We start from the raw sequence: 22,142 nt of genomic DNA, 5'->3' as shown, positions 1-22,142 counted from the left end.
CCTGCCCTTCTGGTTTCACAGCCGAGCTGTTCATGGAGCAGCAGCACCTCAAGGAAGCAGACTTCTGCATCCAGGAGGCAGCGGGCCTCTTTCCCACCTCGCATTCGGTGCTCTACATGCGGGGCCGGCTGGCCGAGATGAAGGGCAGTTTGGAGGAGGCCAAGCAGCTGTACAAGGAGGCGCTCACGGTGAACCCTGACGGCGTGCGTATCATGCACAGCCTGGTAAGTCAGCCCCGCACCTCCTCAGATGGCTTCAGAGCCCCCCTCCCTTCCTCACCCCCTCCCCTGCCTGCAGTGCCCTGGTATCTGTGGGAGATGGCTTCCTCCTTGCCCTGTTGGGAGAATAGAGACCATATGGCAGGCCACTCCCTTGCAATCCCCTGCCTGAGTGGATGAAAACATCTGGGAGGGTTGGCTGATTCTTTGTGACTTCCTCTTGGTGTGTTTCTGTAAGGCCATCTAGCCCCAAGGGTTTGCACTGTAGGTACTCATCAGGTCCTTGCCCTGCAGATTCTAGACAGATACCAAAATGCCCTCATCCCCAGGCCCTGCCTGATCACGGGGCTGCCTCCCCCATTTGAGAGGAGCTCCGTGCCTCCTTGTGGGATTCAGGCAGTGTCTTGGGGTGGACTGTTGTGTGAGGCCTGACTCAGCACACATGCAGAATGGCCTCGGGGTGCTAAGAGGGGCCAACGGCCCCTAACCTTAGGACATGCAGGCCGGGGTGTGGGTGTCCGGGGTTCAGTGCCTCTCCTGTGGGAAGGCTCGGCAGTTGGGAGTAGGAGGTTGGTTTTTTTGCCCTGGCTTTGCTGTTCTTTTCCTGGGTGATCAAGGGCAAGTCAGCCCCTTCTCAGTTCAATTCAGTCGCTCAGTCGTGTCCGACTCTTTGCAACCCCATGGACTGCAGCACAACAGGTTTCCCTATCCTTCACCAATTCCCGGAGCTTGCTCAAACTCATGTCCATCAAGTCAGTGATGCCATCCAACCATCTCATCCTCTATCGTCCCCTTCTCCTCCCGCCTTCAGTGTTTCCCAGCATCAGGGTCTTTCCCAAAGAGTCAGTTCTTTGCATCAGGTGACCAAAGTACTGGAGTTTTGGCTTCAGCATCAATCCTTCCAATGAATATTCAGGACTGATTTCCTTTAGGATTGACTGATTTGATCTTCTTGCAGTCCAAGGGACTCTCAAGAGTCTTCTCTAACACCACAGTTCAAAAGCATCAATTCTTTGGCGCTCAGCTTTCTTTATAGTCCAACTCTCACATCCATACACGACTACTGGAAAAACCATAGTTTTGACTAGATGACCTTTGTTGGCAAAGCCCCTTCTCAGGACCCCCGTTTTACTTACCTGTGCAGTGGGGACTCTCTGGTCCAGGGAATGTCTCTGACAGGTGGTCGAGTAGAACCTAGGGAGGACTCTTTCCTTGCCATCCTTACCTGCTTTCAAAGAGCAGGTATCAGGATAAATGTAATGACCTAAAAGTGGACAGGCCTGCAGGTACAGTGATTTCTGAAGTATAATTTAGGAGCCCATAGTTACAGCACATTTGGGGTCTGGATTCTACCTAGATACCCTGCTTTAAGAACTCTCTGCGGAGCACAGCCATGAAGGTGTCACTGATGTCTGCCCCATGGACAACACGGTAGCCCCAGGGGAATGGGTCCAGATGGCTGAAGGGTTATCACTGCCACAAGGGGTCTGCTTTTTTCCTGAGTAGAATGGTTTAACTCTTGGCATAGTCCAAGGACAGACTCGTGAATCATCTGCTGAGGATGCTGCCCAGAGAATGTAAATATCCCATGGAGGAGGAGCTGGACCAGGTCATCTTTATAAGTTCCTTGCTAACCCCAAGAGTCCTTGAAAGCAGGGATTCCCATCTCAGCCTGATCTCTTGATTCCTAGCTCAGGCCCATGTAGCAACATCTCAGCCTGGTCCAGGTTCCCTCCACCTGGCGCTGTATTGCCTTCCAGTCTGCTCAGCAAATGTTTGTTTCTTGCAAAGCACATTGTCCTTCCCCCTGCACTTCAGACATTAGCTTCTCTGATAGATGCCTCCCCCAAGGTCACATCCAGAAACTTGATTAAGGAGCCAGAGGATGCAGGCGCTGTCATTCGGCCTGCAGCCAGGCAGACAGCTGCCTGCCCCTACGGTCACAGATACGAGCCTACTGTCTCAGCCCTCCGGGAAAACCCAGCCAAATCCAGTAACAAGAACAATTTTGAAGCAGCAGTGTACCATTTTTCATTTATGCTTATTATTGTTTGTAGCTATTTTCCTGAAATTGAAGCAGTTTCCAAGGGTGGGTTTCCATGGTAACCAAGTAGCTGTCCAGAGTGGCTCCCTACAGATGTTTCTGAAATGGCCCCTTTCCTCTTCCCGGGGTGCCTTGCTGATTTGATGCAATCTGAGAAAGGACTGCCCACTGTGAAGTTACAGGCAACCAGAGGGGCATCGGCTGCAGCGTAGGCAGCCTATCCCCTTTCCACACGTTGTGTTCCTGCCAGCATCCCACACATATGCATAAAGAATAGCAAATTTCAAGCCTGGGGAAGATTTACTAAGCACTCTTTTCCTAAAGACACATGAACGCTTTGGTGTATTGGTCTCCAGCATTCCCTGATCTCAGTGTCGTCCTTGTCCTGTCCTGAGACTCAGAACATCTGGGACCTAATCCTAGCTCTGGCCCTAATTCACCTGAGTGATTTAGGAAAAGACACACTTGGCTTCCACGATCCTAATGTCTCCTTTTATAAATGAATAATGAGCTTCATCATTCCTAGACCAGCGGTGTTATAATCAAATGAGCTGATACATGAGAAAGCACTTCTGAAAGTCTGCAGTGCAGTACCAGAGAAGGCAGAACACAGCACACCCACCACACTCTCTAGTCCCTTGCCCAAAACAGGCATCACTAATCGGTCACAGCGCTTTTTCCCACTGAGCACAGATGGGATCTTGGGATCCTTTTCACCATGGTACTGCATAATGGGAGTCACTCCCCGTCGGTCTGTGTCAGCTTGGCACTTACGTAAGGGCCGAGAGGGGACTTCCTAGGAAGCAGGGATGCTGAGGGAAGGCGCGGGGCCCAGCAGTGACTGAGGAGTCATCAAGTCCCTGAGAACCTCCCAAGAGGGGGCTCCTTTGAGGTGACCTGACCTTAGTGATAGGCGGGTCACTCGCCCCGGCCACCCACCGCCTCACTCTCCCTACCCTCCGCTTGGCTGAGCTGGGAGAATGGATGCTTCAGGGCAGAGCCTGTCTCACTCCAAGTGCAGCTTGAAAGTTTCAGCCAGAAGCGGACAGCCATGACTGTATCCCTGCCGCCTGTGTTTGTGGGTGGCGCCCCACCCTCTTCTCTATCAGGGACAGGTTCTGGGGGCGTGGGATTTCCTGGCCCCTCTCCTGCCAGGCTGCCCTGCACCTCATTGGCCCTTGTTCTTGGTAATGCTTCTTTCTTGGGACAGAGCTCCAGCTCCTGCTGCCCCATCTCCCCAGAACCCTTTCCTCTTCAGGCACCCCAACCACAGGAGGAAACAGCCCTGCATGAGCTTCGGCTCCTGTGATGTAATTCCCAGAGATGTGATTTCTGAAGCAGTCCTGGCCTCGCGACCTGGCCTGTTCTCTCTCCAGATGCCCCTGGAAAGCCGGGAAGACAGTGTTTCTTTTTCTCTTTTTAATCTTTTCTTTTGTACTGGGATATAGCCATTAGCAAGGTGGTGAGTTTCGGGTGAACAGTGAAGGGACTCAGCCACACGTACGCACGTATCCATTCTCCCCCAAACCCCACTTCCATCCAGGCTGTCGCAGAACATTGAGCAGAGCTCCATGTGCTATACAGGAGGTCCTTGTTGGTTATCCATTATAAATATAGTGGATATATTTGTTTACAAATAGAGCTCCCTAACTATCCCTTCCCCCAGTCCTCTCCCCAAGCCCCATAATCATAAATCCTAAGTTAGTTCTCTAGCTCTGACTCTGTTTCTGCTTTATAAGTTCATTTGTATCATTTCTTTTTGGATTCCACATATCAGGGATGGGGGAGACAGTGTTTCGTCATCCATTGTCCTCTATGAGAGCGGCTGATGAATTATTCCCCTGCCTTCCCAGGTGGCTCAGTGGCAAAGAATCCGCCTGCCATGCCGGAGCCGCAAGTTCAGTCCCTGAGTCGGGAAGATCCCCTGGAGAAGGAAATGGCAACCCACTCCAGTGTTCTTTTCAGGATAATCCCATGGACAGAGGATCCTGCAATCCACAGGGTCAAAGAGTTGGACGTGACTGAGCATGCATGCACACGTGCATTCTCTCCCTGTGGCTCCCAATGTGGCTGTCTTTAAGTGGACTTGGGGATCAAGAGCATGGCCATGACCCCAGAGAGCTTCTTGCCTCCCTCTCTCTAGGCTGGGGTGTGCCACTTCACGACTTAAGTCCTCAGAAGCTCCCCGCCATCATCCCTCTGAGATTCCCCAAGGCAGGGCCTGAGTTAGCAAGCACCAGGGCTCTGCCCCACCCAAACCTGAGGTTCTGGGTTGGGCCTTTTGCAGGTGCTCCAGAAATCCAACCAGAAGGCTCTGCTCTCTGAGGTCAGAGAGGTAAACTCCACCTGCACAGAGCTCCTCCCAGCCCCCCAGGGTCCCGTCCCCGAGCCTGGATGGTGAGTGCCTGCGAGTCTCCTTGTGACCCCACGGACTGCAGGATGTCAGGCTTCCCTGTCCTTCACCATTTTCCCGGAGCTTCCTCAAACTCACGTCCATTGAATCAGTGATGCCATCCAACCAACTCGTCCTCTGTCGTCCCCTCTCCCCCTGTACACATATTCTATCTTGATTCACTACAAACTCACTTTTTGAAAAGCCAAGCCATTTTTGCCAAACTTAAAGTGTTAGTTGCTCAGTTGTTGTGTCCGACTCTTTGCGATTCCATGGACTGTAGCCTGCCAGGCTCCTCTGTTCTTGGGATTCTCCAGGTCAATACGGGAGTGGCTTGCCATTTCCTTCTCCAGGGGATCTTCCCAACCCAGGGACTGAACCCAGGTCTCCTCCATCTCTGCCTTGCAAGCAGATTTTTTACCGCTGAGCACCTGGGAAGCCCCAGTCCTGGAGGGTAGGACCACACAGAGGCTCAGCCCTGCCAGCCCCTGGGTTGTGGGGGCACTTGGAGATTACATCTTCTTGCTAGCTCAGTTTTTCTTCTATCAAATGGGGATAATAATGTGACCTCCAGGGGATAGTCTTAGTGTTCAGATGATGAAAGGACAAGTCAACATTGGGCATATTTTTGGTGCCATTCACAAGGCAGGCCAGGTGGCCTGAGCCCCACCTTTGACTGGGCTGTTTGACATCACTGCCATGGCGGTTGTTCTTTTTGCTTTTGAGCTGCATGAACTGTTTGTGTGCTTTGGAGATTGATCCCTTGTTGGTTACATCATTTGCAAATATTTTCTCCCAGTCTGTAGGTTATCTTTTTGTTTTGTTTATGGTTTCCTATGCTGTTATGAAAGCTTTTACCTTTTCCTTTTTCATTTTGAAGTGTGGTTCCCAGGCCAAGTTCAGATGCTCTTGGTTTGCAGAGGGGAGAGGATGCCCAGAGTCAAGTCTCCGACACTCATTGTAGCCAAGTTGCTCTGTTCTCTCAGAGCACAGTGAGTGACTCTGGCCAAGGCACAGAGGTGCAGGATGTCAGCCCCAGCTGCCCTGTGGATGGGACGAGTATGCACAAGGCGAGGCCAGGCTGACCTCGGCTGAGAGCAAGGGCAGCTGGCCCAGTGGGCTAGAGTCTGTGTTGAGAGACGAGGGGGATTTGAGACCCCCTCTTGCGGGTGAGGCTCTGTAGCTAAAGGGGTGGCTGGGCCCTCAGGCTGCTGGAGAGGAAGAACTGGGAAGGCCAGGCTCTGGAGAAGCCCTGCGCTTGGGCCCACAGTCTTGTTAGGCTGGGTTGATGGATGAAGTAGACAGTACCATAGCACAGCAGGGCCTCTGGTTCCAGGCCCCATGCCTGCTCTAGGCTTCTCCCTCCCGGCTGGCTTCCTAAGCTGTGGCAGGGGCTGAGAGCGTCCAGGCAGCCCGAGGAATGGGAGGACCCAGAAGTCTTGTGCGTGTGTGTGGCTGCACACACAGCCCCTCATCGGCGGAGTCTGAGCCTCCCCCCAGCTCCAGCGGGCAGGAATATTGCTTCTGTTTGACAGGAAAATTCAGTAGGAATGTCTTGCTGGCCATTTTACCCCCTGGTGCAGTAGTTTTCTTGTGAGTTTTCTTCCTGGCCCCTCCCCAGGCTGCCTGAGGTCTGCAGTCCCTGATGGGGAAGTGGAGGGGAAGGGAGGAGGGGATGGGGGGTGCAGGGTGTGTCCCCGCAGCCTGGGCCTCCCGGGTCCAGCGGCCCCTGCCCAGCCCCCCATGCCCATGCTGGCGCAGCCAGCACACAGCCTGAACCCTCGCCCCAGGCTCATGAAGGTGGAGGCATGTCCTCTTGCCTGCACCCCAGGACTTTGTAGGCAACCTTAGGTCCGTGTGTGGACTTCTGAAGCCCACGCCAACCCTGATGAGAAAGTGGACAGGAAGCCTTCTGTCCATGCCACAGGCTCAGCACAGAGCCATGGGTAGGCATTGTTGGCTTACTTTAACCCCAGAATCAGTGGTCAGGGGAAAGATTTACACGTCTGGAGGGTTCAGCAGGGCTCAGCCCCTTCCCTTTGTACAGAGGCCAACATACCCCAAAACAGGCTGTCACTAGCCCCTCAAGCTCCACCTTCTGCTCAGAGGGCAGCGTCTGCCATCACTGTCCATCAGTGTTCTCATCTGGAACCCAAAGTCCGGAGGCCTCGCTGCAGTCTCCTGACCTGGCCCTGCAGGCCCGGCTGTGCTCCGGAGTGGGCAGAGCCCCCAGCCAGCCCAGGCTGAAACCAACCCCAAAAGGTCCAGCCCCCTGCCTTGGACCTGGGACGGGCAAGGGCCCCCCTGCCCAGGTCGCGACTTGCCCTCTCACCAAGCTGCTGCTTGTCCTTGAGCCTGGCTGTGGCCTCTGCAGACAGGCAGCACCAGGAAAGCCTCACTGTGGAGCCCCAGGAGGGAGGGAGGGACAGGTGTGAAGAGCACAGCACCCCACCCCGCCCTCCGCCACACACAGCTGGGCTCTGAGGGAGTCTGGGGGCTCTCTCTCTCAGCAGGGGTCTCTTCCTTTGAGAGCCATGGGGAGCTCATCAGCCAGGCCTCGGGTGGGTCTAGAAGGAGTCGTGCCCTTCCCCACAACAGGGAGGTAGGTGGGCCTCCTGTGGCCCTGGAGCTGCCCAGCTCCAGGCGGGGCGTGGCCATGCGTGGGCTAGGTTCTCAGCCGGGGCACATTCCTCATTCCCAGTCTGGTTGGGCAGGTTGCGGCTGACACACCTGGAAGAATTTGGAGAGCAGGAGAGGGCCTGGGCTTGGCTGGAACGCAGGCCTCCCTGAGGGGCGTGCCAGCACCCCCTCGCCCCCACTTCAACCCTGGGATGACAGGAGGAGTCTTTCTGGAGCTGCCTCAGAGCTGGCCCTGCCCGGGGCTCCTTCCTGCAGCCCCAGGGTCCCCAAGCAGGGGGCTCCAGGGACCAGGAGGCTCCAGCAGCCTCCAGCTGATGCCCGGCTTCCCAGCTGGAAAGGCTGTGACAGAATCCCAGGAATGTGCCTTGAGCTCAGAAAGAAAATTCCCAAAATAACTTCTATAAATACTTGAGGGGAGGGGTGGGGAGGGAGCCCTAGGCCTGGCCTGCAGCTGGCCTAGCCCCGGGGCTGCTTCCCAGGACCACCTCCCCCACACAGCCAGGCCTTCCCGCTGCCTGCCCCCACTCGGGGGACAGGCACTGCGTTAACAGGGTGACAGCGTGCAGTGGCAGTTCTGACAAAGGCCGGCAGGACCCTCCCTCCCCCTCATCCCCACCCCAGGCTGCAGCTCCTGCCCCCGCCCTGTGCCCTGTACTTCGGCAGGGAACCTGTATTCCTAACAGCGAGGGGCCCCTCAGAGTCACCGTGCACTCCTGAGACCAGACACCCCAGCCTGTGTGGCCCTAAGCAGGTCACTAAGTACATAAAGGCCTCCAGTGCGCCTGCTTTTGCATCCTCCTGCCAACACTCTTTTGAGCTGCGGTCCTGTGGGAAATCACAGAGCAGGGCAGGAGCCAGGGACACTGTCTCTTTCAGTCTAAGAGGGGTGGGTCAGGGGTGGCATTCAAGAGCCCACAGTAAGGAGCATGGTGTCAAGGTGGTGGTGTGAGCAGAGGGCGCCATTCTTGGGGAAGACTTCCTGGAGGAGCAGCAGGTAGATGAGATGTGGCCAGAGGCCCCCTCCTCCCTGAGATCCAGGGAGGGAGGGAAGAGGAAATGGATGATCTCAGGAATTTCTGGAGACTCCCCACCCCCCACCCCACCCCCGCCCCATAGCCCTGCCCCTCCCTGAGCTCCCGTTACAGGCGCGATGCTCCACCACATTCAGCAACTTGCACTTTGTTCTAATCCCTGTGTGGGCACGGCTGTGGCATTTGCCAGGTCAGGCGTCAGGCTGAGAGTCACGCAGGGGTCTGATCTTCCCCTCTCAGCGCAGGATGGGGCAGAGTCAAGAGGGGTATCTGGATGGAATTGAAATACTGGTTCTGTGTTCCCACCACCTCCCTGGAGACCTGGGGATGCGGGTGCCGAGAGGGTGACTGACGGCGGGCCCTGGGCACAGTGCCGGGCTCAGGGCAGAGCAGGTGAGACCTCGCACCCTCGTGGAGTGGGGCCCCACCCAGTTGTCAGGCAGCAAACAGCGCTGAGTTGCTACCAAACATGAACCCGACGGGCTGGTGTCTCGGGCAGGTGGCAGCAGATCTTGTTACAGGCCCTGGGCCTCGGGGCCCAGCCTGACCCGGTGTCTCCTTTCAGGCTCTCAGGTCAGCACCCCAGGGTGGGGGAGGTGGTTCAACCCCACCCCAGCCTGAGCCAGTATCTCCTTTCAGGCTCTCAGGTCAGCACCCCAGGGTAGGGGGAGGTGATTCAACCCCACCCCAGTCCGCAGTCTCCTCCAGGGGGAGCCTGGCCCTCCAGAGAAATCCCCTCTCTGCACCCTCCATGCCACCCCCCGGCCCAGGCCCCTCTGTTCATCCTGGGGACACTTCCATTTGCTGTTGGCCCACCATGCAGCCCACTCACGATTTCACAATTCATTCTTGCAGAATTCTCACAACAGCCTGCGAGGTAGGACTGCTCTATCTGCTGGTTTCCAGACCAGGAAACAGCAGCTCAGAGAAAATGGGCCACTCGCCTGTGGTCACAGCCCCCGTCAGTGGCAGGGCTCGATTCTGACCCAGCCAGGTCCTCTGGCTCTGAGCCCTGGGTGCCCCCCTACACAGAGGAGCCGGCCCCAACCTCCTGAACCACGAGTAAAACCAACACACGACACCCCACGCAGCCCTTCCCAGACACCTGCACATTTGTTGAGATCAGGGGTTTTCAAAATCATTTTTCACTAGAGAGCCCTCTTTTGAGACAGGAATCTCACATGGAAGCTGGACATAGCAAACGTGTGTGTAAACGCCACTGCGGCCCCACCCCCGCCCTGGGCGGCCCACTGGCCTTCCCCATCTGTCCTCTGTCGCTCGGCCGTACACAGCACTCCCAGGGCTCTAACCTTCCATTTTTGGTGCTTAATTTTGGTGTCTGGCAGCCTGTCGTCTTGCCTTCCTGCCCTCCTCCCTGTGGGCCCTGTTCCATCATGCACAGCTCGGGGTCCAGATCCCAAGGCCATGCAGTCAGAGCAGCTTGGCCCGGAGCCCTGCTGGACACGCTGAGCACTGCTCTCTGATCTTGGGCAGCCCTGAGTCAGCACTGCTCTCATCTGTCCAAATCCAAGGGCTCTGCTAAGGCTCCATCCTGTGCCTGGTTCTCCCATCCTCCCCCATCCCTGTGGTCCCCTGGGGACAGCATTGCCCTGGGTTGAAGTGCTCCCCTTCCTTCTGGCCCCCTGGATACCTGACCTCCAGCCATCGCCTCTGACAGGCTTTTCTGAGGGCTTCCTGAGCACCATCTTTCACTCCTGCCTAATTGGTTGTATTCCAAGCCCTCGGAGGACTTTATGAAATCAGGCATGTGCATCTTCCCCAGTGGGTCTCCATAGCAACAGAGGGCCTAACTCTGGGGAGTGCGGCGAGGAGGAAGATGTTCCAGCTAAAAATGTACATGGCCGTCAGTGGGCGGGCACCTGAAGGGGGGTTCCAGGCACACAGAAGGCAGCTCTCGGTCCCCGGCTGTCCAGGAAGTCAGTGTTCGGGCTTTACCTCACAACTTTGAACGAAAGGCTGGCCCCTGTGCTGCCCCCCCTGCGCCACCTTTGAGGGCTGGGACACAGGTTGGTGGGATGGTGCAGAGCAGTCTTTCTGAGACGAGGCTGAAAGGGGCCCCTGGCCCCTGCTCACCACCCTGTTCCCCACCTCCCACACCCTTCCCGGTGTGGGTGGATGTAGAGGGGACAGTGTGCCAGTTTCACTTGTGCTTGAAGCCAGTCAGCAGGGCCAAGATCCCTAGGCAGCCCTGACCCCTTCTCAGAGGCCCTCCTTTCACCCAGCATCTGTCCCTGATCCCCAGCCGTCTGCGGCCCTCACCTGCCAGGCCAGGCAGGGATGGGCTTGGGTCCCAGGAAGACAGGCCCCTGATGCAGGCACAGGACCCGTCCATCCACCACAGGCTTGAGGATCTCACAAGCCTTGGTCTCACGTGTCCCCGGGGAGAAGGCAGCGCCACGGTGCAGCCTGGGGTCTCAGGGTAACAGACCCATGGACTGAGTGCTCACACATGCCAACGATGTTCAAGTGCTTTGCCTACATGTGGTGTCAACCTCACAGCAACCCCAGAAGTGGGCACACTGGTCTTTCCCATTTACTGATAAGGGTGACCTGCTCAGGAGCCCTCAGCTGTAAAGGGGAGACTCAAAGCCAGGCCTGCTGACCTTAGAGGGCATCCCCTGGGACCAGGAGGGGACAGAGCTGCCCCAGGGGGTGACCTGGGAGGCTGGGCTGGGACTGACACAGGGAGGGTTTGCATAGGTCAGGGGCCCTTGATAGTACCCAAGCCTGAAATGCAGGGTTCCCTATAGCTTGTTGTCCTTACCCTGACAGCCAGGATGCTTGCCCCTCCGCCAGCACAGCCTCATTCACCACACCCTGTGCTTGCTCCCCAGGGTCTCATGCTGAGTCGGCTAGGCCATAAGAGCCTGGCCCAGAAGGTGCTACGGGACGCCGTGGAGAGGCAGAGCACGTACCACGAGGCGTGGCAAGGCCTGGGCGAGGTGCTGGAAGCCCAGGGCCAGAGCGAGGCCGCTGTCGACTGCTTTCTCACCGCCCTCGAGCTGGAAGCCAGCAGCCCGGTGCTGCCCTTCTCCATCATCCCCAGAGAGCTCTGACACTGCCCACAGCCACGGGGATGGAGGGAGCGGCCTGGTGGGCGGCAGGCAGGCAAAGGCGAGGAGTAGGGAGCATGGTCAGGGGAGGTCCAGGGCCTCAGGGAAATACACCTCTAGGGAACACATCTGCCGGCTGCAACCCTGGTTCTCCTCGCCTCCCCTACCTGACCCTGCTCTCCCTCCAGGGCCAGTGAGGACTGAGAGCTGCTCCTCTGGAGCAGGGTGGACCAGATTTGCATCAGAAACAAATCCCTTGTTCGTTGGGACTTGGACATCGTGGTGTCTGTGAGCAAGGAAGTAGCTGGCAGGCCGCATCAACAGGGGGCCGCTCCCCAGGGTACCTGTGTATCATTTAGCTGAACAGTCAGGGTCTGAGGCTTGCATACCCCCTGCACCTGTCTGGAAGCCCCTGTACTGTACCTGCCTTCAACATCCCTAACCCTGGGTTTCCCAGCTTTGCACAAGCTCTAGTCTCAAACCTCAGCTCTCTGCTCCCAAACACCAAAGATGAACCCCACAAGTTGCCCTTTGGCTGGGCCGAGAGAGTTCTGGGTTCTTTCCTCATCCCCTTGGGAGACCGTCTGCTTGAACCTAAGTGACTGAGAGGCATGGTGACTGGACCGGTTCCCTTAGAGAGCTAGTGGGGGAGCCTCCCAGCTGTACATTCCCGCCCTCCAGGCCCCTGTGCCTGAGGGCGCTCCCTGGCCCTGGTCTCACACCCCTCTCAGGTCACCTCCAGAGTGGTCCTGGCTGTAGGGTTTGCTGCCAAGTGGGAAGAGGAGAGGCCTCTGGGGCCTTTCCCAGGTTTAAGTTAGTGGGCGGTGCCTGGCCTGGCCCTTTGTCTGATGAGGCTGTTGGGCCCCCTTATGCTCGCCCCCCGCTGTTGCCAAGTGCCTTTAAGGCCTCTGGTGTCTGGCCAGGGGAACTGGGTTCCGGCCCTAACTAACCTTCCATTTCTGCCCACCCCATCTCTCTGGAAGCATGCCTTGGCTGCCTCCTTAGGCCCTGGGCTGTAGCCCCAGAGATACACACGTGGCTGCTGGACTCAGCCCTTCCTGAATACCTTGCATCAGCACCTCATTCCTTCGCGCCTTACCTTTCTGGGCAGTGGGTGCAACATAGATGCCTCTGGGGGTTATGATGTGGAGACTGGCCTTAGTACCTTTCACTAACCACAGCCCATTCTTGGCTGACTCAAACTCTGCCCTGGCCATTTGGTTTCCCCTGCCTGGGGCCAAAAAGGAAGGAGACTAGAGACCCCAGGAGGAGCCAGCCCCTCCTCTCTAGTCGGGCTGGCCTCTGTGTACATGACACCCTTGTCTACAGGGGTCCTAGGGGTGGGGGTGGGGGAGGGTCTTCCTGCTGCACAGTGCTCTTGGAATTCTCCCCAGGAAGTCAGCCTCCACAGGCCCACCAGGGAATTCCTTATCTGCACCTTGAGTTTAGTTTTTAAAGCTCCATCTGGTACGTTCCTCACTTGTAGGTGTGTGGAAAGGTTGGGCCAGGTCTGTTCCTCGGAGGGGAGGGGCTGTTGGAGGACACCCCCTCCCCAGCCTCCCGGCCCGGGCTCAGCATTGCACACCCCCCAGGTGCCACCAGGGCCAGCCTGTACCTCCTTGCCTTCCCGTGCCAGGCCAGGGGACACTGTAACGACACCAGGTCCTTCTCCCACCTGGGTGAAGGAGCTCTGTGTGTGTACGTATGTGTATAAATATATATATATATATATGAGATAGAGATCTATTTTTATTCTGAAATTCTGTTGGGAAAAAATTCAACAAGAAAAAGCAGATGCTACTGGTTCACATCGGGATGCCCAGAGAGGTGGGTAGTGAGTCCGTGGTAATGCAAAAGGCAAAGCAACACCTGCGTTTTGACTTGAAGCATCGTTCCTGATGGGAGGCCTCGGACGGCCGGGCAAGCTGCTGACAGCTCAAAGGTCTTGAATAAAGAGACCCATGAAGGGAAGGCTGGTTTGTGTGAAGCAGTGTGTTCGTGTTCATTTATCTACCAGTTATCCCTGGCCTTGAGCGAGCCCTGGAGAGGAGGCCAGGGTGGGGCTGCACAGGTGGGGAGGGGGAGAGGGAGGGGCCCACTGAGGAGGTTGTGATGGGGGCCTGGGGGAGGTGCTAAGGACTGCGGAGGGTAGGAGAAGGCAGCAGGGTCCTGGCAGGGCTGGCTGGAGTGGGCCTTGTTCTGGCCTGCCACCTGCCCCTCATGTGGGCTGGGAGAAGCCAGGGCTGGACGTGCCACCTGAACAGGAGAGACTGCCCTGAGGGCACGGCCAGGAGCATCTTTAGCACCTGGGGGAGCGCCCAGGGGAGGCAGGGGTGTGTGGTTAGGGTCCGAGCCACACCCAGATCAGCCACCTGCTCCGAGAGGTCCAGACAGGTTCTCTAATAGATGTTACACTGCATGTGATACATTACGCCTGTTATAAAATGTGCATCAAAGGATGACAACAGTTTACACAGGAGCCCTGCTTTCTTAGTGCGCCCCAGGGCAGTATCTGGTAAGACACCCAAGGCTGCACCCATCCACCCTAAGGCTTCCCCCTGGCTCTCGGGGCTGGCCTAGACAGAGCTGCCCACTCAGCACCCTGGCCTCCTCCACCCCGACCCTCAGCCCTGTGATTGGGTCACGGCTTTGCTATTCTGGTGAGGAAGGGCCTTTCCAGGAGCTGCTGGGTGCTCAGCTTCGATTTCCCTCTGGTACTTTTTAGGAAACACCTTTAGTCTTTAGTGATTTAACAATTAGTATCAAATTGCTTGTCTCACAGCCTCACCCCCAGCTCAGGCCCCCTGGGTGAGAACTAAAAGCCTGCTACAGGCCACAGAGGGGGCTTCCCTGGTGGCTCAGACCGTGAAGAATCCGCCGGCAACGTGGGCAACCCAGGTTCAATCCCTGGGTCGGGAAGATCCCCTGGAGAAGGGAATGGCTGTCTACTCCACTATTCTTGCCCAGAGAATTCTATGGACAGAGGAGCCTAGTGGGCTACAGTCCATGGCCTCACAAAGAGTCGGACATGACTAAGCAACTAACTTAGGACTGGAAACTAAGGACTGGAAAAGGTCAGTTTTCATTCCAATCCCAAAGAAAGGCAATGCCAAAGAATGCTCAAACTACCGCACAATTGCACTCATCTCACATGCTAGTAAAGTAATGCTCAAAATTCCCCAAGCCAGGGTTCAGCAATACGTGAACTGTGAACTTCCTGATGTGCAAGCTGGTTTTAGAAAAGGCAGAGGAACCAGAGATCAAATTGCCAACATCCGCTGGATCATAGAAAAAGCAAGAGAGTTCCAGAAAAACACCTATTTTCTGCCAAAGCCTTTGACTATGTGGATCACAACAAACTGTGGAAAATTGTGAGAGATGGGAATACCAGACCACCTGACCTGCCTCTTGAGAAATCTGTATTCAGGTCAGGAAGCAAGTTAGAACTGGACATGGAACAACAGACTGGTTCCAAATAGGAAAAGGAGTACGTCAAGGCTGTATATTGTCACCCTGCTTATTTAACTTATATGCAGAGTACATCATGAGAAAGGCTGGGCTGGAAGAAGCACAAGCTGGAATCAAGATTGCCAGGAGAAATATCAATAACCTCAGATATGCAGATGACACCACCCTTATGGCAGAAAGTGAAGAGGAACTCAAAAGCCTCTTGATGAAAGTGAAAGAGGAGAGTGAAAAAGTTGGCTTAAAGCTCAACATTCAGAAAACGAAGATCATGGCATCCGGTCCCATCACTTCATGGGAAATAGATGGGGAAATAGTGCAAACAGTGGCAGACTTTATTTGGGGGGGCTCCAAAATCACTGCAGATGGTGACTGCAGCCATGAAATTAAAAGACGCTTACTCCTTGGAAGGAAAGTTATGACCAACCTAGATAGCATATTCCAAAGCAGAGACATTACTTTGCCAACAAAGGTCCGTCTAGTCAAGGCTATGGTTTTTCCAGTGGTCATGTATGAATGTGAGAGTTGGACTGTGAAAAAGGCTGAGTGCTAAAGAATTGATGCTTTTGAACTGTGGTGTTGGAGAAGACTCTTGAGAGTCCCTTGGACTGCAAGGAGATCCAACCAGTCCATTCTGAAGGAGATCAGCCCTGGAATTTCTTTGGAAGGAATGATGCTAAAGCTGAAACTCCAGTACTTTGGCCACCTCATTCGAAGAGTTGACTCATTGGAAAAGACTCTGATGCTGGGAGGGATTGGGGGCAGGAGGAGAAGGGGACAACAGAGGATGAGATGGCTGGATGGCATCACTGACTCGATCGACCTGAGTCTGGGTGAACTCTGGGAGTTGGTGATGGACAGGGAGGCCTGGCGTGCTGCGATTCATGGGGTCGCAAAGAGTCTGAGCAACTGAACTGAACTGAAGCAACTAACATTTTCCCTTTTCATCTAGGCTATAGATGGTGTTACTTGCCTGCCTGGCAGAAAGGTCTAGAAAAGCTAGTCCTACCAGGAAAAGAATGGTAGGAATCTGGAGAGGGGTGGGGAGGGGAGGCTTTCCTGGCCCTGAGGAAGGCTTTGTTGGTCAGATGTTGGAAAGTCAGGCAGTGGTGGAAAGCCAGGCATTCCCTGACCTCCAGTTACAGGTCCACAGACCCCTCATTCACACTTGAGCCATCCCTGGAGAGGGAGGAGCCAGCCTTGTGTCCAACCCATGGCACCAGAACAAGGGCTGGAGTTCTGGGACAAGACTCAAGGTCTCACCGTCACCCACATGAACCTCCAGCCCACAGCCGTGTAGTGTTAACAGTGTTTATCTGCAAGCACAAGTATGAATGGAATTTCAGCCACCACCACCCAGACTTCTTTCTGCTACCACAGTACTCGTTGTTGTAGACACACCCCCTGCCCTACTGGAGCTCTCAGATGTTGTCACTGTGCAAATATTTCTTGGCCTTGCTTGGGAAGCATCCAGCTAAACAAATCTCCCCCAGCCCATGCTGCCAGCTTTCGATGACAACCCACAGTCAGAGAGCCTCAAGCATCAGCAATGTGTCAGACCAACCCACATGGTGCCGACTTGGGTTCTGGAAGTTAGGGAGGTCCTACTGGGAAAGTATCCCATGCCAGAAACTCCTTGGAGTTTTTATCAAGCTTTCAGTTGCAAAAAAAAGCAGAGACCCACTGAAAGTAGCCCTAGGAAAAGAGGCAAGGGGGCCCTGGAGCCCTAAAGCAGGGACTGCAGGGCACAGATCTGGGGCCAAAGCAGCTACGTATCTGTTTTTGGTGATGGAGTCAGTACCCAGAGTGAGCTCGAAGGCCCAGTGTACCCCTGGCTGGCCCCATGCCCTTGAGAAGTTACCAACCCTCTCTTTGCCTGTCTCCCCATCTGTAAAGAATAATCCTGGAATAGTGTCTGTTTTGTGGACTGTCCTGATGATTAAGAAAAACAGAAAGAGCCTAGAACAGTGCCGTGATAACCACTGGATACCATATGATGACTTTCCCTGCCCCTGCCTGCTCCCGCCTCCTCTCCCTGGTGGCTGCCTTTGCTCACTCAGAGATGCTCCCAAAGGACTGCATTCAATCCACATACCCTGGCTGCAGCCCCTCCGCACAGCTTAGCTTAGATTCTTGGGTGTGAGGATCCCATTGGTCCCACTCATTTTTCCATGGGTCTCTAATGACAATCAGCTGTGACCAGAGGACATGGGCCTCAGGACACAAAATCCAGCTGCTTGAGCAACTGGAACTCTGGGTGAGCAGTAACGGGCCCCTTCTGAGACCCTGCATCAGCCCATCACTTCCTCAAGCCCTCCTGGGCCCTGGGTGAGATGGAGGTCCTGCTGGAGGAGACAGACAACAGAATTGGCCCCCACCCTTGCCCCTCCCTATCACTGCCACTTTATGGTACACTGTGAGGCTCCTGTCCTGGCTCTTGATGACAATCCTAACATTCTCCCTGCAATATACTAATTAGTATAAGGCACTTTGCTTATCTGTGAACTCTCTCTGACATTGCTCCTCTGGTAGTCAACAACCTAGGGAAGTGAGTTTTGTCCCCGTGAAAGGTGATGCAGTTATGGTGCCTCCGCTCACTGCTTGGAACACAGCCAAGCTGAGAGTAAGGTCCCTGCCCATAGAGCCCGCCCCAGCTCATCGGGTGGGAGAGAGGCAGGTAGCGCCTGTCACCGAGGCAGCAGAATGACCCCTTTGGGATCCATGGAAACATGTATCACCAGGAATCCTCTGCTCAAGTGTCACAGGGGCAGATACATGGGTCCAGAACCCCACCCCACCAACCCCACTGCACCAGCAGCTGCAGCCCACAGCCCGAGACCCACACTTCCAGGGGAGAACAGCCCATGCTGCCTGCTGCCCTCGCCCTTTCTGCAGCCAGAGAGGAGGTTTCTGAAACAGAGATCACTCAAGAAGTTGGAAAGTCACCGCAAAAGCAAGAGGGTTCTCAAGACGCCAGGCAAACCAGAAACAAGAAAAGGTCACCACAGGGGCTGTGCACCAGGTCATGTGACACACACCCCCCACCCCCCGGCCTGCGCACCAGCTGATTGGGCCACGGGTGGTTTCCAGAACCAAAGTTCCTCCTCTGTGCACCGGCCCACCACCCAGGAGGTGGCAGGGGTCCCCGAGCGGAGAGGCCCCCAGCCTGCCGTGACTCCCCCTTCTCCCTCACACTCACTGTCTTCCCCTTTTAACTGTCTCTTTGGAATTTGGCAAGAAGTCAGCCATTGTGGGCCTCTTTTAAAAACGTTTCTCCCCCCACCCCAATCCGAACCGTTTGAGAATAGGTTGCATAAATCATGCCCCTTTACCCCTTAATAATTCAGTGGTTTGTTAAGAACAAAGGGTCTCGTCTTACGTAACCACAGCACAGTTAACAAATGAAGGAATTTGCCCTGACGCAGTATTTTCTCTCCTCTCCCATTCATATGCCACCACTCTTCTTTGCAGCCCTGTCTTCCCCCAACCCAAGATCCCATACTCCACTTAGCTGTCGCATCTCCAGTTTCCTTTCATCTGCAACAGCTCCTCTCCCTCTCTTTGCCCTTCACGACACTGACAGAGCTGAAGGCTGCAGAGGGTCTGGCCTCTGAGGTGTCAGTGTAGTCGGAGAAAGAAGCAGTTTGGGGACTTCCCTGGCAGTCCAGTGCTTAAGATCCTGTGCTTCCATTACAGGGGCATGGGTGTGATCCCTGGTTAAGGAATTAAGATTCCCACATGCTGCATGGTGTGGCAAAATAATAATAAATTGCATTTTTTTTAATGATGCAAAAAAAAATTAAAAAAGAAAAGGCAGTTCGTGGCTGGAGCAGAGGTTGAAAAGCAGTAGAAACTGCAGGTCAGAAAGAAAGGAGAGGAGCTGGTTGGAGGCTTCACAGGCGGCACTAGTGGTAAAGAACCTGCCTGCCGATGCAGGAGCCGTAAGAGACATGGATTCAATCCCTGGGTCGGAAGACCCCCTGGAGGAGGGCATGGCAACCCACTCCAGTATTCTGACCTGGAGGATCCTAGTAGGCTAAAATCCATGGGTCACAAAGAGTCGGAAACAACTGAAGTGACTTAGCACACACACACACACACGAGCTGGTCGGAAGAGTCAGGAAGATTAAAAAATGCAGAGCAGGTGAATCTGTAAAGACAGAGAGCTCCAAACAGAAAGGGATGCCCATTTTCAAGGGGGCAGAAAATGATGGAAGCCCAAGAGTTTCATCGATTCTGTCCCAGACAACCTTTCCCACTCCTGCAGCCTGAGGTCAAGATTCCCATCTGAATCCTTTCCCTGGTCCTTGCAATGACCCCTCACGACTTAAGGGACCTTGGGTGCGTCTCTTCCTGGTGACTCTGCCCATTCCCAGAGAGGCACACTCTCCTCTCAGTGTACACCTGGAGACCAGCCTTTGGGGGGCACATGCCAAGGTACCCACCTTTAGGGGGAGGAGCTCTGACCAGAGGCAAAGGGGCACAGGTGGGTGTGGCAAAAGCCCATCTTGCAGGAAGTCAGTGCAAGAAGGTGAGGTGACTTGCCCAAAGACCCCCATATTCCAGGGCAGTGGTCGACATGCAGGCAGTCTGCATGCGAGAACCTCGTCTACTGCATTCTTCCTGGGACACCTGCCAACCAGAGGAGGAGCACATGTATGCTGAAACGGGGACCAGAGCAGGCGTGGGGACACCACAGCAAAGACCAGCTGCCTCAGGTGTCAGCTCTGATGCCTGAGATGGATCCCTTCGCTGTGTACAGGTCACAGCATAGGTGTATTCCCCAGCTCCCTGTCCCCAGGTCCCAACTTGTATATCATGGCTGTTCAAGGGCCTACAGTTCTTAATTTATTATATTCTCTTAATAAAACTGTATGTATGCTTAATCTCATTTTATAAATTATTTCAGAGGGACTTCCCTGGTGGCCAGTGGTTAAGAATCCACCTGCCAATGCAGGTGACTGGGGTTCAATGGCTGGTTGGGGAATTAGGATCCCCAACTAAGCCCACATGTTGCAACTGTTGAGCCCTTGCAAACACGACTACTGAGCCTACACGCCTAGAGCCCATGCTCCACAATGAGAGATGCCATCACAAGAAGCAGCCCACACGCCACCACGAGAAAGCAGACCCCATTCGCTGCAACTAGAGAAAGTCCATGCGCAGCAATGAAAAGCTCATGCGCCATGATGAAGACCCAGCACAGCCAAAAAAATACTCATATATCTTCACCATTAGGATCTTCATCTACACTATCGATACATGCATCATTAAACACAACTTTCCAGAAGCTTCATTTCCATATAAGATAGAGCATATTTAAATTTTTGGAATAATGTGACCCCTGGAGCCACATATTAGAAGCCATTATTTACTTCTAATATAAGTAAAATATTAGGAGCATTGTCCACCCACCCAACCCCATTCCCCATAACTTTTAAGGTGACTTTTTTTTACTGTTTAAAAATTCTTGGCCAGGTCTCACAGCTTGTGGGATCGTAGTTCCCCAACCAGGGATTGAACCTGGGCCCATGGCATTGAAAGTGCCAAGTCCTAACCGCTGGACTGCCAGGGAACTTCCAACATGACTGCTCTCTAAGTGATCTTACAGAGCTTGTTTATAACATCTAACATCTGCAGTCTTAAGGTCAACCTTCCAGGAATGATTTCTAAAATCAGTAATAAATTTTTTTATCTTCTCTTTCAAAAAACTTAATTCATTTCAGATGACTTTTGTCAGGACCAAACACCAAAAATGGCTGAGGTTATTTAGGCTAACAGTCCTTCCCCAGACAATTCTTTGCAGTTCAAAATAAAAGGAACTTCCATAATATAAAAGACGTTATGAAACAGGAAAGCCAAACAATCTTGAGAAAAGAAGGATAAAACTGGAGGTATCATACTCCCTGACTTCAGACTATGCTATAAAGTTTCAATAATCAAGATAGTATGCTAGCACAAAAATCAGACTCACAGACCAGTGGAACAAAAAGAGAGCCCAGGGACTTCCCTGGTTCTCCAGTGGCTAAAACTCCCAATACAGGGGGCTGGGGTCCAATCCCCAGTCAGGGAATTAGATTACACGTGCCACAGCTAAGAGTTCACATGCCATGCAACTAAGATCTGGCACCACCAAATAAATAAATAAAAATTAATATTTTTAAAAATAGCCCAGAAATAAACCCACAAACTTATGGGCAATTAATCTATGACAAAGAAGAATATACAATGAGGAAAAGACCATCTCTTCAGTAAGTGCTGCTGGGAAAACTAGACAGCTACATGTAAAATAATGAAATCAGAACATTTTCCCCATATTATTTACAAAAATAAATTCAAAGTGAATTAGAGACCTAAATGTAATACCAGAAACCATAAAACTCCCAGAAGAAGATGTAGGCAGAACACTTTCTGACATAAATTGTACCAACAGATTTTGAATCTGTCCCCTAAGACAAAAGAAATAAAAGCATTCACCTGAAGCTACCACAACATCGTTAATCAACTACACCCCAATACAAAATGCTTTTGGTGTTAACAAAGTTAAAATTAAAAAGAGGACCTTAAGTAAAAGCTTTCGTACAGCAAAGGAAACCATTGACAAAATGAAAAGATAACCTACTGAATGAGAGAAAATATTTGCAAATGACATGACCAATAAGGGGTTAATATACAAAATATAAAAACAGCTCATATAACTCAACATTAAAAAAACCTGATTAAAAAATGGGCACAAACCTGAATAGACATTTCTCCAAAGAAGATACACAGATGGCCAATATGCACATGAAAAGATTCTCAATATCGTTAATCAGAGAAATGCAAATTAAAACCACAATGAGATACCACCTCACACCTCTTAGAATGACTGCTATCAAGAAGAACACAAATAACAAATGTTGGCAAGGATATGGACAAAAGAGAACCCTCCTACACTGTTGGTGGCAATGTGAATCGGTGCAGCCACTGTGGAAACAGTATGGAGACCTCTCAAAAAGCTAAAAATAGAACTACCACATGATCCAGCAATTCTCCTCTGCATATATATCCAAACTGAAAAAAACAAAAACACGAATTCAAAAAGATACATGCACTCCAACAGCCAATTGTAAATAGCATTATTTACAATTGCTAAGATATGGGACTTCCCTGGTGGTCTAGTGACTAAGATTCTGAGCTCCCATTGCAGAGGGCCCTGGTTCAGGCCCTGGTCAGGGAACTAGATCCCACATGCTGCAACCAAATAAATAAAATAAATAATAGATTTTTTTTAATTGC

The 22,142-nt window shown here is 53.4% G+C and overlaps 1 protein-coding gene and 1 non-coding gene across 3 annotated transcripts in view; one reads left to right on the top strand and one right to left on the bottom strand.

The window, feature by feature from the left end:
- The window catches only part of TTC7A (tetratricopeptide repeat domain 7A), a 123,350-nt gene extending 109,970 nt beyond the window's left edge, over positions 1–13,380 (top strand). For both annotated transcript variants that reach the window (XM_070379626.1, XM_070379627.1), the window contains 2 exons: positions 22–224; positions 11,181–13,380. In XM_070379626.1, the coding sequence (XP_070235727.1) occupies positions 22–224; positions 11,181–11,402 (425 nt within the window). In that variant the 3' untranslated portion in view covers positions 11,403–13,380. The remainder of the gene's footprint in view (positions 1–21; positions 225–11,180) is intronic.
- Positions 13,381–20,366: 6,986 nt separating this feature from the next.
- TRNAE-UUC (transfer RNA glutamic acid (anticodon UUC)) lies at positions 20,367–20,439 on the bottom strand. Its single transcript has one exon. It is a non-coding gene; the product is annotated as a tRNA-Glu (tRNA).
- Positions 20,440–22,142: the final 1,703 nt, after the last annotated feature.

This window comes from Bos mutus, chromosome 11 (genome assembly GCF_027580195.1).
Source record: "Bos mutus isolate GX-2022 chromosome 11, NWIPB_WYAK_1.1, whole genome shotgun sequence".
Taxonomy (NCBI): Eukaryota; Metazoa; Chordata; class Mammalia; order Artiodactyla; family Bovidae; genus Bos; species Bos mutus.
This window is presented reverse-complemented; position numbering and strand designations above follow the sequence as displayed.